We start from the raw sequence: 16,536 nt of genomic DNA, 5'->3' as shown, positions 1-16,536 counted from the left end.
CAGCACACATCCACTCTCAGTAGAACCTTGGAATATAATTGGACAAGTGAAACACAGTATTTCTTGCTCAGGAATGTGTGGAAGAAGAAAACAGTTATTTTTTCATCAGTTATATTGTCAGTATGTCTGTTAACCTAAGGTTTGCTTCCTCAGATGAACTACGACAAGCCATTGTAGCCATGATGAACAGAAAAGACGAACTGGAAGAGCAAAACAGGTATTGTTTGAAGATGACATCTCCTCCGTGTAGTAAGTTAAGCACACATTGAGTGATAGATGGATCAAACTCTAGGTTTGCTGTAATTGCTGGCTTTTGCAAATGAACTGAAATACTGGAGACTTTGGTGCGATATTAAGTACCAAGCTCATTCCTCTGTTCTCTTCATGTGCTCATAAGACTATACTTCTCCAGTGAGAGAAATGACAGAATACAGCCTTTGTACCCTCTATTTAAACCACGTTAGATAAGCACTTGTAGAATCATGTCACCAAACCTAATCATTTTGGTTAAACTTTGTGAAGTTATTTTGCCATTCTTCAATGACGTCACTTTTAATTACATGATTCCGGGATCTGTTACTTCCATGGGGGAGTTGGTCCTTTTTGTGTAATGAATGATCTAATTTTATATATGCTCAGCTGCTGCAAAGTAAGAACACAGAAATGTTTAAAGGCTGTGAAAAGCTGAGCACTTTCTTCCATTTGTGTCTGTGGGGCAAAGTAAAATCCTACGAGTAAATGCAAGGAAAACCTAATGTAGAAGAATGAGAATATTGGTAAATAAATTACCTTTGTGAGATGCTTGTCGAGGTATGAAACTTGCCGTTTTTGGAGCTTGCTTCTCTTTCGCCCCCGACCCATTTTCTTCTCTCCTCCAATGGTGGTGACTCAGTTTGGTGGTCTGATTCTCTGGGTGCCAGTAGCTCTTTGGTACCTCACCAAAGTAACCATTCTTCATGCATCAGCCTGGACATTAAGTGAGTGGGCAAAATTGTGGCAGATGGATATCAATGCAGGTAAGCGTGAGGCCATCCATTTTTGACCAAAAAAGGATAGATCCGAGCATTGTTTAAATAGGAACAATGGTGGTCCAAAGCGATTTAGGGGTCCATGTACACAAAAAATAATCAAAAAGACTAATGGAATGTTAGCCTTTATAAGTAGAAACCTAGAATATAAAGGGGAGTTTTGCTGCAGCTATACAAAGCCTGGTTAGACCACACCTGGAGTACTCTGTACAGTTCTGGACACTGCACTTCAAAGAATATATTGCCCTTGGCAGGAGTGCAACACAGATTCACCAGAATGTTACCAGGACTCCAAGAGTTAGATTATGAGGAGAGATTATATAAACTAGGCTTGTATTCCCCGGAATATAGAAGGTTAAGGGGTGATTTGATCAAGGTTTTAATGATTTTAAAAGTAATTGATCGGGGAGGTCGAAAGAAACCTTTTCTGCTGGTGAGAGTGTCTAGGACAAGGGGACATGGCCTTAAAATCAGAGCCAGGCTATTCAGGAGAGAAGTTAGGAAACACTTCTTCACACAAAGGATGGTAGAAGTGTGGAACTCTCTCCCACAAAAAAAAATAGATAAATTAGATAAATTAATCATTTTAAATCTGAGTTTGATAGATTTTTGCTAGACAAGAGTATAAAAGGATATGGAGCCAAGGCAGGTAGATGGAGTTGAGATACAGATCAGCCATGATCACATTGAATGGCGAAACAGGCTCGAGGAGCTGAATGGCCTACTCCTGTTCCTATGTTCCTATATTAATTGTCAACCAGCTATAGACACTGGAGGGGTGGGGATGACTAACACTTTCAACCTTAACTAATACTGTCCTAATCCTGCCATAAATACCAGATAGTCATGAATAAATTCAATAGGGAATTCAGGAGAAACTTCTTCACCCAAAGAGTGGTCAGAATGTGGAACTCGATACCACAAGGAGTAGTTGAGGCGAATAGCGTTGATATATTTAACGGGAATCTAGATAAACACACGAGGGAGAAAGGAATAGAAGGTCTGCTGAAAGGGTTAGATGAAGAGTGGTGGAAAGAGGTCATGTGGTGTATAAACGCCGGCATGGGCCAGTTGGGCTGAATGGCTTGTTTCTATGCTGCAGACTCTCTGTAATTCTATGGACAGTAACTGTGAGTGGGAACACCGGCTGATTATTTTTATTTTTGCCTTGTGATCCCTACCACCCACCACCCACTGCCATCTGGGATGAGATCTAATTTATTGCAGACGAGGGTTCCAACCTGGAACTTCCCTGGTTTATGCGGTCGTTACTTCATCAGTGATGTTACCTTCTGAACCACTAGGGGAGTTCTAAAATTTTGTTTGTTTTGATTTAAAATGGAGCTGAACTTGCAGTCAACTGCTGAGTGTTCAGAGACTCTGCAGTGTGATAAGATCATTTAATTATTTGTGTAATTTACAGGTGTCAAAAAGATATTTTATATATTGTATAATACTCCTGTGAAGAGCCTGGGGATGTTTTACTTGTTGTTGTATCCCTATTTTGGTAGGTTGTACGCAACTTTTGTATTGGCTTTGGCATTTGCTTCCTGTCATTATCTTGATATGCATGATGTTCCTTTTTGTAAAACCTGTGTAATTTATTACATTTATACTGTTCATAAAGTAAAATTTTCCAGCTAATTTCTTTTATGATACAAGTTTCATTTATGTATTTTGGCAACAACTTGGAAATGGAAACTCAGTTCGAGTTGATGCTTGCTTTGCTGCCTTCTCTCTACTTGCCTATAGTATTCATGCTACTGGTTACACATGGAAGAAGGATTTGAAATTTAAATTAAGCACATCAAGCCCTACGCACCTGTGCATCAGTACATAAGATGCAAAAGACCGAGGCCTCCTGAAATAAATTTAACTTTAAATTGCACATTTACAGAGGCAGAATGTTAAGAATGTATTGAAAATTGCAGACATGCAAATTGAAAGTAGGATTTTGGTCTAGATTAAGATACGCTGCAGAATTGCACAGTGTGATTTAATATCGATCCACAGTTAATTAGGCTGAATCCAAATTAACAGTTTTTGCTGATATAGTTTATTTAACTCTTTGAGCACGGAATATCTTGCAGTTCTCTTACTCGTACTTCTTTTGTGGCACTTCAAGTCTCCAGAAAAATGCACATTTTATTTCTTATGTTTAGTATAAGGCAAAAATTAACCAATACGTGGAACTATAACAACAATAACTTGTTGCCTCTAAACTTTACTCGTCCAACGTTCTCCCGGCTGGCTTCCCATCTCCCACCCTCCATAAACTTGAGCTCATCCAAAACTCTGCTGCCCGTATCCTAACTCACACCAGTTCCCATTCGCCCCTGTGATCGCTGGCCTACAATGGCTCACGGTCCACAAACGCCTTGATTTTAAAATTCTCGCATTCAGATCCCTCCATAGCTTCCCCCTCCCTATCTTTGTTACCTCCTCCAGCTCTACGACCTTCCGAGAAGTCTGCGTTCCTCCAACTCTGCCCGCTTGTGCATCCCCCACTTCTTTCGCTCCACCATTGGTGGCCGTGCCTTCAGCCATATCGACCCTAAGCCCTGGAACTCCCTCCCCAAACCGCTTTGCTTTTCACACCTTTTTCCTGCTTTAGGATGCTGCTTAAAACCTATCGCTTTGACCAAGCGTTTAGTCACCTGTTCTAATTTCTTCTTCTTTGGCTTGGTGTCAATTTCTGTCTGATCAGGCTCATGAGAAGCGCCATGGGATATTTTACTATGTTAAAGGTGCTATAGAAATGCAAATTGTTGTTGTTTAATGAAGTACCTTAAATCTACTACTACATTGTCGGGAAGGGAAGTTGGGTGGCCATGAATTCAGTGGAAATGGTTGAAGGGAGCAGAAAGCTGTTCACATGGATGAATGAGTTTGGAGAGGGCAGGTGGGACAAACGAGAGATGGGAATACAGGGCTAGAATGGGAGACAGGCTGAGCAAAGTTTGGCTTAGGGTGGTAAACGGATGGTGTGGAAGCAGCAGATGTAGCTGAACGAGTCATCTCTGTATTGGTGACACAAATCTATGAGCTATTCACATTTATTAGAGGTGAGGCTGGAAGCGGCACTGGAGGGAGTTTTAAGGAGCCATTCTGCAGTAGAATAAAGGAGCCTGGGGGTTCTCCTTTTCCCCAGAATGATTCTAGAATATTGTACAGTTTTGGCAGAGGAGAGCTTGATTGTCAAGTCATATCTGGCAATGGATGGCTAAGCCAGTTGTATCAGGTATGCTTACATTTGTACCACTCCGACTTTAGAGAGTAAAGATGGGGGCTATACCAGGGCAACAACAGGGATGGAAGATGGTGAATATTTTGCTGGGGACATGGGAGCAAAAGCAGATGCGAGGGAGTGGTTGAGCAAATTAACAGCTGCAGAGGTATTGTGGCCAAAGCCTAGGCTGTCAGGAATTTGAATGCAGCTGTAAGTGAATTGGGGGAGAACTTTTTCCATGGGTAGATGCTGAAAGAAGCAAGGTTGAAGGAGGGCAGGGGATGTGAGTGATGAGTGATACAAGGAGGTGGTTGGAGAAAACCTTGTCATTGATCAAGACCACAGGATTAGAGAGTACACAGGGCATGGCATAGTTGAGGGGTAGAAAAGTTTATATGGAGGGGATAGGAGGGTGGTTAATTTGGAGTAGAAAAGTTAAAGTCAGCTGAGGTGAATTGAAATTGCCAAGGATGAGGGTTCACTCATTGCAGAGGCTGAGGGAAGAAAGAAGGGAGGATATTTTGGGGAGGAATTTGGGTGCAGTTTGAGGGTGCTAGATGACGAGGAGGCATTTATTTTTTTGCATTCTTTTGGTAGATGATAATTGTAATTTTCTTTCTATTTTGTGGAAGAAATGCTGCTGCAGTCCTTGAAATAAATAATTTTAAATGTTATTTCCCCATCCCAAAAAAACCTAGTAGAGATTATAGTAATTTGGTGATATTCATTCAGCCTGTGGAGAATATTTCTGTAAGATGTGTAAAATATCTTAAATTGTACTATTATGGTAAAAATGTATAATTTTACTACAACTATTGATGGCATGATGCTGAGGAGCTCCAACAACTTACATACGTTACATAGTATTTTAAAACTTTTATAGCTTTGCACTTGCTGCACCAGACTCCTTTGATGGTCTGGTGTAACAGATGGTACTCCCTTTTTTCCAGATCACTGCGAGACTTACTTGATGGTGAGATGGAACATTCTGCAGCACTCAGGCAAGAAATTGACAACCAGAAAAAGAAACTGGCAGAGCAGGAAGAACGACATGGTGCCAAGGTTCAGGCATTGGCAAGGTAGGAGAGGTGAACCAACCTGGGACAGCACCTATGGAAAGGGAGGAGGGACGTTGTGCATCATCTGTTGCATCATTCTATGAGGGCTATCGGGATCCATGCCAGAAAGTTTACTTTGAGATTACATGTTGCTTTTCCAGTGTGTGGCATGTACATATGGAATCTTGTTAACTGTAGAAGGTGGGGAAGACCAAAAAGTTGCCTTTAAGCAAATTTGCTTATAAGTTAAACTGCATTAGTTGAAGGAGTCATATAAAAACATATCTGACAGAATATGGAATGGTGCCAATGTTTGTGTTCTTTTGATCTACAAAATATTTGTAAAAGTCTAGTGCACACTTTCCTGTTCGTCATACTTCCCGTTTATCACATTTTCGTGAGAGAGAATTCACAGATATCCATTTCAAATATGATGGACTGTACTGATTACATAGTTATTGTAGTTTTTGTTTGTAATTGAATTATAATCATTCTATAAAGTTCAGAAAGCAAATCAAGCAGACACTCACACACACAATGTTTTTTGTCATCCTAATTTGAGCTTTTTGTTCTTTCAAAATATAAACAAATGAATTGAGTTTTGAAAGTTGCTCAGGCAAATGGGCTCTGAATATCCTCACCTGTGTTATGTTAACAGTTAGAAATTATTGATAGCTTTGAAAGAGAGAGAGAGACACTGGGGGTCATTTTAACCCCCCCCAAATGGGTGAGTTTGGGTTGGGTAAGATGTAAACATTTTTAAAAATCTCAAACCCGATCCCAACCCGCCCACTTCCAGGTTTAACGGAGGCAGGACAGGGGGCGGGCAGCCAACCCACTCTCAGGAGGCGGGTTGTCTATTTAAATATTATAATGAGGCTGGGCGCTTCACATTTAACTCCCCTTACAGGATTAACCCTGGCCAGCCAGGTTTCCCAGGCATTGGGAAAACAAGATATACAGCATACCTTATGGGCCAGGAGGAGCATGATTGCTTCCCCCGGCCCCCCAAGCTTACTTGCTACCCTGGGATCAGACACCCTCCTCCCAGCTCCCACTAGCAACTGCAGGCTCCTTACTTGCGACTGCGGCTGCTCCTGCTCCAGTGTTTTCCCCGTCTGTCCGAAACTTCACACCCCCTCTTGGAAAACCCACCCCATCAATATCGGTGCCACTGTCTCTTGGTCTCTCTTTGCCTTTCAATGTTACAGTTAGAAATTAGAATGTTTGTCTCCAGGCATAAGCATTGACTTTTTCGAACTGTCAACAATGCACAAGTGAGGTAATCTGTTAGCTTCAAAACTCAATTGGTATTTTTTTGAAAATTGAAGTACTGTACTGTAATGTTACATGAAGAAAGACACATTCTTCCCCCTCTCTTTTACAGTTTATAGAATGCAAAACAAAGGCTACAGTAGGCATGTCGAACCCAAACACTCAACATGGTTTACTGTTGTAAAGTTTTTGAAATTTGTCTTGCAAATAATTTTGAAAAACATTTGAGCAGAAACTGCTAGAAGCTAAGGAAAATATATTATCATTATAGCTGGTTGGTACTGATGCATCCTGGGAAAAGAGTTACACTGCACATGTGCAGACTGCACAATCCAAATTCACCCCCGTGTCAAAACTGGGCAAAAATAACAACTCCAAGCCCAGGCGTTTGGCAGAGGCTGAGGTCTTCACATTAAAAACTTTAATAAAGGTATTAAAAGTACAATAGACAATTTAATTGTGAAATAAGAACTTTTGTTGAACTTGATGATGATTTTTTGTTTCATTTTGTTTAACCTCTTGCTTTGAAGATAGAAATTTCAGTTAGGGAGGACAAAATGGTGGATGAAAAAAAATTCAAGTAATTTGAGAGAATTGTGGAAACCCGCTGGCCAGACTGTGCAGTCAGAATACCGAGTTGACATAAACATTTTCTGTTATAAATGTGGATATAAGAATTTTATAATGGACAATATTGACACAAAATTTATGACAAGAAGTCAAGTAGCACAGCATGTGCAGATGTAAGATTTTTAATATACATATAAATAATTTATTTTATTTAACAGTTGAACAACATGGAATTTTTTATGATTAAAAATAATCACTATCTGTGAATCTGTTTCAGCTACTTGACTTGTGCGATTAGTAGTTTCAAAATGTAGGATTTTCAAATTGGAGGAAAAAAAAGTGTTATTCTTCAGAGCTGTTAATTGGTGCTGCTAATTTTGTCCCAATTTCTATTAACACCAAAGCAAAGTGTCCTGAAAAATCCTTGGTCAAAATAATAACTGGTAGATGTTGCACAGTTGGTGAAACTGCTGCTGTGATCTTAATAAAATAACAGTTTTTCAGTAATGTAATGCTGTCAAAGGATTGACAGGATTTTTAAATGCTTAGTTACATGCACAAATTAAATCCATATATATATGTCCCTCTGTATTGGAAAGAGGTTGGTATATTCCATTAGCTGCGCTTTGTACATAAGACCAGGTCTGGTGTTTTATACGGATGTGTTTGTTAACTATCGATCCGTCCACAACCTTATTGATGAGAAATAAAAGGTGCACCATTGTTTTTTTGAGAGAGGGATTGGATGGGCCCAATTTAATGCACTCTTGTTTAAGGGACTTTTTAATAAGCAAAAAGTACTTCCAATGTAGTAAAACATCCTTGCTCCTTCCTCATGTTTTTAAAGAGTTCTAAAATTTTGCTTGCGTGGGACTATAGCCTCCAAATAGTTAGAGATGAACTGGGAAAATTGTTTTTCCGTTCAGTATTGTCAAATTCTGGGAGACTTCGATTCTCAGACATTTATTCCATGCTTTTAGCCATTATTTGCATTACTTTAAAATCCAAAGTAAGTAGCGCCACTGGAATATGTGGAAACAAAATGAAATATAGCTACTGCTGTGCAGTATTCTTTGGTGAACTTTTGAAATACACATGGTGTATAGAACTCCATGGAATTGTCAGGGAAATGTAAATGTATGTTATTCTGCTGATTAACTTGCTGAGCCATTGGTAGCTCATGTTTTAATCAGGTGAATAGCTGTGTGAGTCATACAGATAAGAAAGGTGTCAGCTTTGATCTTTAGTCTCTGCACAGTTACCTGATCTCAGTCAGTGGGTATGGTAAGCATGCTACAGTTAGCCATGTGCCTTTAAGTTAGAAAGGGAAAATGGCCAGATTTTCTACGCGTTGATGGGTAACCAGTGAACCCCTGCTGGAACTACATGGGTGTGGATATCAGGTGAGACTGGTTGGATTTAGCTCTGTCCCCTTCCTGTGGCTGAATAGGATGCTGATGCTCACTGTTCAGGCTCGCACATGAGTAATGGCTGTAGTGGAACTGCATCTCAGCAGGGAGTCAATGCCATGGAAATGGGGGGAAAGTGAATAGAAATTACAAGACTAAGATCAGAATTATAATTAGTTTGCACAGATACAGTTACAGGGGACATTATGGTGAATAACATTTTGCACCATATTTTTGATATGATCTGAATGTACTTTTACAATTCTTTTTTTAAATTTTCCATTCCTTTCACGCTTCTCCACCCCCTTCCAAAGTAAAGTTCCCAGTTGTTTGTTTTATGTCCAGGCTTCTTTACATCATGGACATGATTTTGTGAGTGGACCTGTGCTTCTCGCAGGAGTGGCACAGGTAATGTTGAACAATTCCTTTTCTCCGATTTGGAGAACTTTTTTATGGTCAGGTTCGATTGGAATGGTTGACTGTTCCTATTGTTATCATTCTTCACATACACGTTACTTGGGATTTTTTTAAATTTCAAGTACTCATAACACTTTTGTTCAGAGTCAGAAATTCTTGTAAATAGATTTCATAAAACAACTCTCATTGCCTTTGATAATGACTGGTCTTTGATTGTTGCGCTTTGGCTTTCTTCCTGTATTAGAACCTAAATGTTGGTTAGACCTCCTTTATAAATAGATTGAGATTGATCAGATCTTAACAAGGTCAATATCTTAGCAATTTGATTTGTCCTAGATTCAGTACTAAATTGTTAACTATGAATATCATTAATTGGCTCAAAAGCAGAATGACTGATGAAATCTGTACACACAGTGTTCAAGGATGTTATTCAAGAACTGACAAGTGTGACATTCTCGTGAACTGTTGCATCTGTTTGACAATGTGTACTGATGCAGAAATAAAGATCAAATTGATTTTCTACTTTTTTAGTCACCTTTTCCAACATGTCTGACCTCATTGTTATACGAGTTGCTCTGTGGAGGTAGCTATTTAACAACAATATTCTGAGAGGCCTGATTATAGTTGGATTTGTTTCAATATTGTAGTGTTGGAAGGGGTGGGGGGTAGAAAAATAATTGAATATTATATGGGACTGGCTGGCTAATTAGAGCACAATGCAATGTGCTAATTATTTCATAGTTTTCTACAAGTTAAGATTCTTTTTTTTAAAAGTTTATGCCAGGAAAAGTAGTCTTAGCACCTGACTTTTTAGTTAGACTCCTTTGGTCATGAGATAATATGAAGGTAATGTGTGTTTGCTCAACTCCGCACGAGTGAGGAAATGGAGATAGTACTGTCAAGGTTTAGCTGATTAATTGCTTATATTGCCCATGCTATGCGGAGGATAATATGATGCAAGGAATGAAGAATCCTTGTCTAAAGGCAAGAAGGAATTCACTTTAATGATTAAATGGAACATTTTTAAAGACAAAAATAAATATTTTAACAGCAGTTTCCATTTACATAGTACCTTTAACAAAGTAAAACCAAGGCACTTCACAGACAAAAAAATCTTTCATATCAAAATTATATTTAGATTACTGCATTTTTGTTTTATATATAAAAAGTAGTGAGCTGGACCAGAAAAAATCAAACCATAGAATGTTATTGTTAATGCTGCTGATATATTAACTGCAGCAATATTAACAACAACAACTACTGCTTGCTTTTATATAGTGCCTTAAATGTAGAAAGATTCACAGAGACATCATAAGAACACAAGAATTAGGAGCAGGAATAGGCCATACGGCCCTTCGAGCCTGCTCCGCCATTCAATAAAATCATGGCTGATCTTCGACCTCAGCTCCACTTTCCCGCCTGATCTCCATATCCCTTGATTCCGCATGAGTCCAAAAATCCATCTATCGCAGCCTTGAATATACTCAATGACTCAGCATCCACAGCCCTTTGGTGTAGAGAATTACAAAGATTCATAACCCTCTGAGTGAAGAAATTCCTCCTCATCTCAATTTTAAATGGCCAAAACCTTATCCTAAGACAATGCCCCTAGTTCTGGACTCTCCAGCCAGTGGAAACGACCCCTCAGAATCTACCCTGTCAATCCTCCTCAGAACCTTATATGTTTCAGTGAGATCACCTCTCATTCTTCTAAACTCCAGAGAGTATAAGCCCGAACCTACTCAATCTCTCTTCATAGGACAACCCTCTCATCCCAGGGATCAGTCTAGTAAACATTCGTTGCACCGCCTATAAGGCATATATGTCCTTTCTCAGCTAAGGAGACGAAAACTGTGCAGAGTATTCCAGGTGTGGTCTCACTAAAGCCCTGTACAATTGTAGTAAGACTTCGTTACTCTTGTACTCCAACCCCCTTGCAATAAAGGCCATGTCATTTGCCTTCCTAATTGCTTGCTGTATCTGCATGCTAACTCTCTGCGTTTCTTGTACGAGGACACCTAAATCTCTCTGAACACCAACATTTAATAGTCTCTCACCATTTAAAAAATATTCCTGTTTTTCTATTCTTCCTACCAAAGTGAATAACCTCACATTTCCCCACATTATACTCCGTCTGCCAGCTTATTGCCCACTCACTTAACCCGTCTATATCCCTTTGCAGGCTCTTTGTGTCCTCCTCACAGCTTACTTTCCCACCTAGCTTTGTATCGTCAGCAAACTTGGATGCATTGCATTCGGTCTCTTCATCTATGTCATTAATATAGATTGTAAATAGCTGAGGCCCAAGTACATAGCCTTGCGGCACCCCACTAGTTACAGCCTGCCAACTGGAAAATGACCCGTTTATCCCTAATCAAAAAAATGGTCCCCGAAATCAAAGAAGAAGCTAGGAGGGCTAAACAAAAGCTTGGAAAAGAGTTGGGTTTTAAGGAGAGAAAAGGAAGGTGGACGGGCAGAGGGGTTTGTATCGATTTGTATGTGGGTTCAATGATGACACATTCATGAAAGAGATGCCTTTTTATCTGAAGTATGTTCAACTCAGTTAACAGCATTACAGGAGACATCATGTTTGAGATCCATCTAAAAACGAAAGTAAAACTAAACTGCTTGTCTCTCACATGCCCTCTGCTGGTCAGGCATAAGTAATCAATCAGGCAAACATGCTGGTAAGGCATCATAATCAAACAGGCAAATACCATCACTATTTGCTGATATCATTACATCTCCCTTTCTTAAAACAAAAGTATTTTACTTTTAACTAACAACATGTTTTCTTTGTATTAATCTGCATTTTAACTGTAACACTTAATGAACTTACATTATCATTATCATGATCAAGGTTTTTTAATCTTGTTTTGTGTGTTCACATGACATATGTAAATACCTAGAACTTGAAGAAAGAATAAGATAACATTACTTCCTTCTATAACAATAGTCCTTAAATTTGCTCAATGAGTCTCTCAGGAGGCTTCACGTGTCTTGAGGATTTTCTGATTGATTGTCCTTGAATCTGAGTTGTTGCCTCCGATGATGATTTCTCAGCTGTGTGATTAGGTTGTTCAACAGTATCAGTCTTTTGACCTGCTGTGGCTGGTCCCCTGAGAAGATCTCGACGATTTCTTTGCAGAACAGCACCCTCATCTGTCTGAATGGTGTATGATCTTGGTTGAACTTCACTCAGGACAGTTCCCTTCTGAGTCCATATGTTTGTTTTGTCTTTGAACCTTACTTGGTCACCAGTGTGGAGTTCAGGTAGGTTTTGTGTTCCTCTGTCATAGTAGTACTTTTGCTTTTCTTTCTGTTCTTTGAACTTCCTCACTTTCTCCCCCTCTTTTGTTTTCAGGAGGTTCTCCGGGATGGGCAGGTTTGACCTTAGCCGACGTCCCATAAGGAGTTGGGCTGGTGACTTACCACACTCGAGCGGCGTTGTGCGGTATACAAGCATGCTATGGTAGAAGTCAGTTCCACTGTCTTTTGCCTTGTACATCAGTCTTTTCACTGTCTGGACCGATTTTTCCACTAGTCCATTGGACTGTGAAAAGTGTGGACTTGACGTTGTGTGGACAAAGACCCACTCTTTGGCAAAGTGTCGGAAACTTGCATTGTAAAACTGGGGTCCGTTGTCTGTGAAGACCTCGCTTGCCACGCCATGTCTGGAGAATATGGCTTTCATACATGTTATCACAGCATCTGCAGTGGTGGTGTACAGTCTACAAACCTCTGGATACAGGGAGTAATAGTCTGTGACTACAAGATAGTCCTACCCTTGACATACGAATAGGTCAGCGCCTACCTTCTGGTAAGGTCTGTCTGGCGCTGGGTGTGGCTTTAGTGGTTCTACCGGATTGCTTGCTCGATATTTCAGGCATATTGTGCAGTTTGACACCTCATTTGTCACATCTTGGTTGATTCGTGGCCAGTACATCACCTCTCGTGCTCTTTTCTTACACTTTTCGATTCCCAGATGTCCTCCATGGATCCTTTTTAGCATCTCTTTTCTCAGACTCTTTGGGATAACTATTTTACTTCCTTTGTAGATGATGTCTTCGACCACTGATAGTTCCGCCCTGCAGTTCCAGTACTCTGCCATGTCAGGTGAGCAGTCTTGCTTCATGTTGGGCCATCCATCCAAGATGCTTTTCCTCAGTCGTCTCATTGTTTCATCTTTGTTTGTCTCAGTCTTTATGAGCTCCATTTTTGCATCTGCTATGGGCAGTGCACTTGTGATCATGTCCACGTAGGCGTTCACTTTTTCATCCATTTTGGTGTTTGCGGGCTCACTTGGGTCAACAGCTCTGGACAACGTGTCTGCTGTATACATCAGTTTACCCGGTGTGTACGCAACATTCAGTGTATAGCGTTGCAGCCTGATCATCATTCTTTGTATTCTAAGCGGACAGCTATTTAGTGGCTTTTGGAACAATGCAATCAAGGGCTTATGGTCAGTCTCTACACTGATTGCTTGTCCTGCCACAAACTGGTGAAATCTTTCACAGGCGTATGTGATGCTGAGCAGCTCCTTTTCTATTTGAGCGTCTCCGTGTCTGTCATTGAGCGCGATGCATATGCAATAGGTTGCCAGTAGTCATATTTTTGCAGAAGAACAGCACCGAGCCCACTCTGTGATGCATCTGATGATATCTTGATGGGTCTCGCTGGGTCATAAAACCTCAGAACTGGTTCCTCTGTGAGCAGTTTCTTTAGATCGCTCCATGACTTCTCATGCTCATGATTCCATTCCCATTCTATGTTCTTTTCAGTTAGTCTTCTCAGTGGCGCCATCTTTTCTGAGAGGTTGGATATGAATTTACCTATGTAGTTGATCATTCCATTAAACCTCTGCACGTCCTTTTTGCATTGTGGCTTTGGTATAATATTCTCAATGGCGGACACCTTTCTGGGATCTGGTCTGATGCCCTCACCGCTAAGGATATCTCCCACGAATGTCAGTTCTGTCACCCCGAGCTGGCATTTCTCTCTATTCAGCTTCAGGTTTGTTTTCCTTGTTGCTTCCAGCACTTTTTTCAGTCTCTCGTCATGCTCAGTTCTCGTGGTTTCCCATACTATGATGTCATCCATTGATGTATCAACTCCCTCCAGGTGCTCATAGATCATATGGATAGTTTTGTGATACACTTCAGGAGCTGAGGCAATGCCAAATGGTAACCTTAGGAATCTGTATCTGCCAAATGGACTGTTGAACGTGCACAGTCTTGAACTTGCTTCGTCCAATTTCATCTGCCAAAATCCTGATGATGCATCTAACTTGCTGAAATACTTTGCATTTGCAAACTGTGACATGATTTCCTCACGTGTAGGAAGCTTGAAGTGCTCTCTCTTTATTGCTCTGTTTAGATCTCTTGGATCCAGGCAAATTCTGAGCTTTCCATTCTTTTTGTCCACAACGACGAGGGAACTCACCCACTCAGTTGGCTCATCTATCTTCTGAATCACTTTCAGGCTTTCCATCCTGTCCAACTCTGCCTTCAGTTGCTTTTGAAGAGCAAACGGAACTTTTCAGCATGGATGTATGACCGTTGGCATACTTTTATCTACTCTGATCGTGTGTTCTCCTGGAATGCAGCCTCGACCCTTAAATAGGTCTTTGTACTCTTTCATGAGTTCATCATAGACTGTCTCTCCTTCGCTTTCCACAACGAGGACTCTCTTTACCAGGTTCAGTCTCTCACAGGCTTTTAAACCTAGTATGGCTTGCACATCCTTTGGCACCACGATTAATGCTAGCGTGTGCTCTCTGTCCTTGTGTGTTACTTTGACAATGCATCTTCCTTTCACTGGTATATCAGTACCTGAGTATCCTGTCACTTTCACTTTTATTCCATGTATCTTTGGTCTGGGTCTAATTTTCTTAAAATCAGTCTCTGATATCACATTAACTTGTGCTCCAGTATCCAATTTAAATGGAATGTGTATGTCATTCACTTTTAGTGTCAACATCCAGTCTCTTTTTTCTTCTTTGTTTTCAGACACAACATCTACATTGAACACCTCTATCTCGCTTTCATCTACTGCATGGACCTTGCTTTGTTGCGCTTGGTTCTTACAGCAACAGGCATAATGGTTGTTTTTGTTGCAACTACTGCATGTTTTACCATATGCTGGACACTTTTTTGGTGTATGTTGTGTACCGCATCGACCACATGACTTTCGATTGCCCCTTTCATTTTTGTTCGCTGGCCACGCCTCTTTTTTCACATTGGCGCTCTTTTTGTTAAACGGTTTGTGTCCGTTCTTACTCACTGCATCCACATTGCAGCTACTGTCACTGAACAGCTCCTTTGCCTGCAACTTCACAGTCTCTGTAGCCCTACACAGTGCTATGGCTTTTCCCAGGTCTAGATCTTGCTCTCTTAGCAGCCTTTCCCTTAGACCATTATCTGGAATACCACACACCAGTCTGTCTTTTATCAGCGAGTCTGTCAGTCCCCCAAATTCACATGTTTTGTTTCGGTTTCTCAGTTCAGTCACATACTGATCAATAGTCTCTCTCGTTTTCTGTACACATGTGAAAAATCTATGCCTCTCAAATGTCACGTTACGTTTAGGTATGCAGTAGGCCTCAAACTGTTCCATTATTTTATCTAGCTTCATTTTGTCTCCATCAGCAGCGAATGTGAAGTTATTATACACCTCCAGCGCTTCATCACCCACGACATGTAAGAACACTGACGCTTTCATTTTATCGCTTTTCTCGTCAGCTCCTATTGCCGCTAAATACAATTCCAAACGTTGTTTGAACCTTCTCCAATTTTCAGCCACATTACCTGTCAACTGAAGCTTCGCCGGTGGGTGTAAACCTTCCATTTTTTCACTTCGTTAGCTATTCTCCAATGGTAAGTAACGATGTTCTCTTTTGGCTTGCTAATATGTGGCGAGCTGATTTAACTTCAGATTTTTCCTCTTCATCTCTTTCAACCACTTCTGACACCATGTATTGATTTGTATGTGGGTTCAATGACGACACATTCATGAAAGAGATGTCTTTTTATCTGAAGTATGTTCAACTCAGTTAACAGCATTACAGGAGACATCATGTTTGAGATCCATCTAAAACGAAAGTAAAACTAAACTGCTTGTCTCTCACATGCCCTCTGCTGGTCAGGCATAAGTAATCAATCAGGCAAACATGCTGGTAAGGCATCATAATCAAACAGGCAAATACCATCACTATTTGCTGATATCATTACAGGGTTTAGGGAGGGAATTCCATACTATGGGGCCTCAGTTACTGAGGTATGACTGCCTGAGGTGGGGTGAAAGGAGAGGGGGATGCATAAGAGGCTAGAGACAGTGAAATGGAGGGTTCAAGGGGGTTGTAGGGCTGCAGAAGGTTACAGAGCTGGGGTAATGACAAGACAAGGGATTTAAACATGAGGATCAGAATTTTAAATTGGAGGTGTTGGGGGATCGAGAGCAATAGTAAGTTAGAGGAGGGACATGGGTGACGGGTGTGTGCGACTTGGTGCGGGATAGGATATGGGCAGCAGAATTTTGGATGAGTTGAAGTT

General features: G+C 40.6%; 1 protein-coding gene across 8 annotated transcripts in view; it reads left to right on the top strand.

Moving 5' to 3' along the window:
• The window catches only part of snx29 (sorting nexin 29), an 880,052-nt gene that overhangs the window by 244,090 nt on the left and 619,426 nt on the right, over positions 1–16,536 (top strand). For all 8 annotated transcript variants that reach the window (XR_015079957.1, XM_086000767.1, XM_086000763.1 and 5 more), the window contains 2 exons: positions 154–217; positions 5,208–5,336. Coding sequence is in view for 7 of the 8 variants with exons in the window: in XM_086000767.1 (XP_085856893.1) it covers positions 154–217; positions 5,208–5,336 (193 nt within the window). In the remaining variant the exon portion in view is untranslated. The remainder of the gene's footprint in view (positions 1–153; positions 218–5,207; positions 5,337–16,536) is intronic.

This window comes from Somniosus microcephalus, chromosome 11 (genome assembly GCF_052327205.1).
Source record: "Somniosus microcephalus isolate GS21.2 chromosome 11, FLI_Smic_1.0, whole genome shotgun sequence".
Lineage (NCBI taxonomy): Eukaryota > Metazoa > Chordata > Chondrichthyes > Squaliformes > Somniosidae > Somniosus > Somniosus microcephalus.
This window is presented reverse-complemented; position numbering and strand designations above follow the sequence as displayed.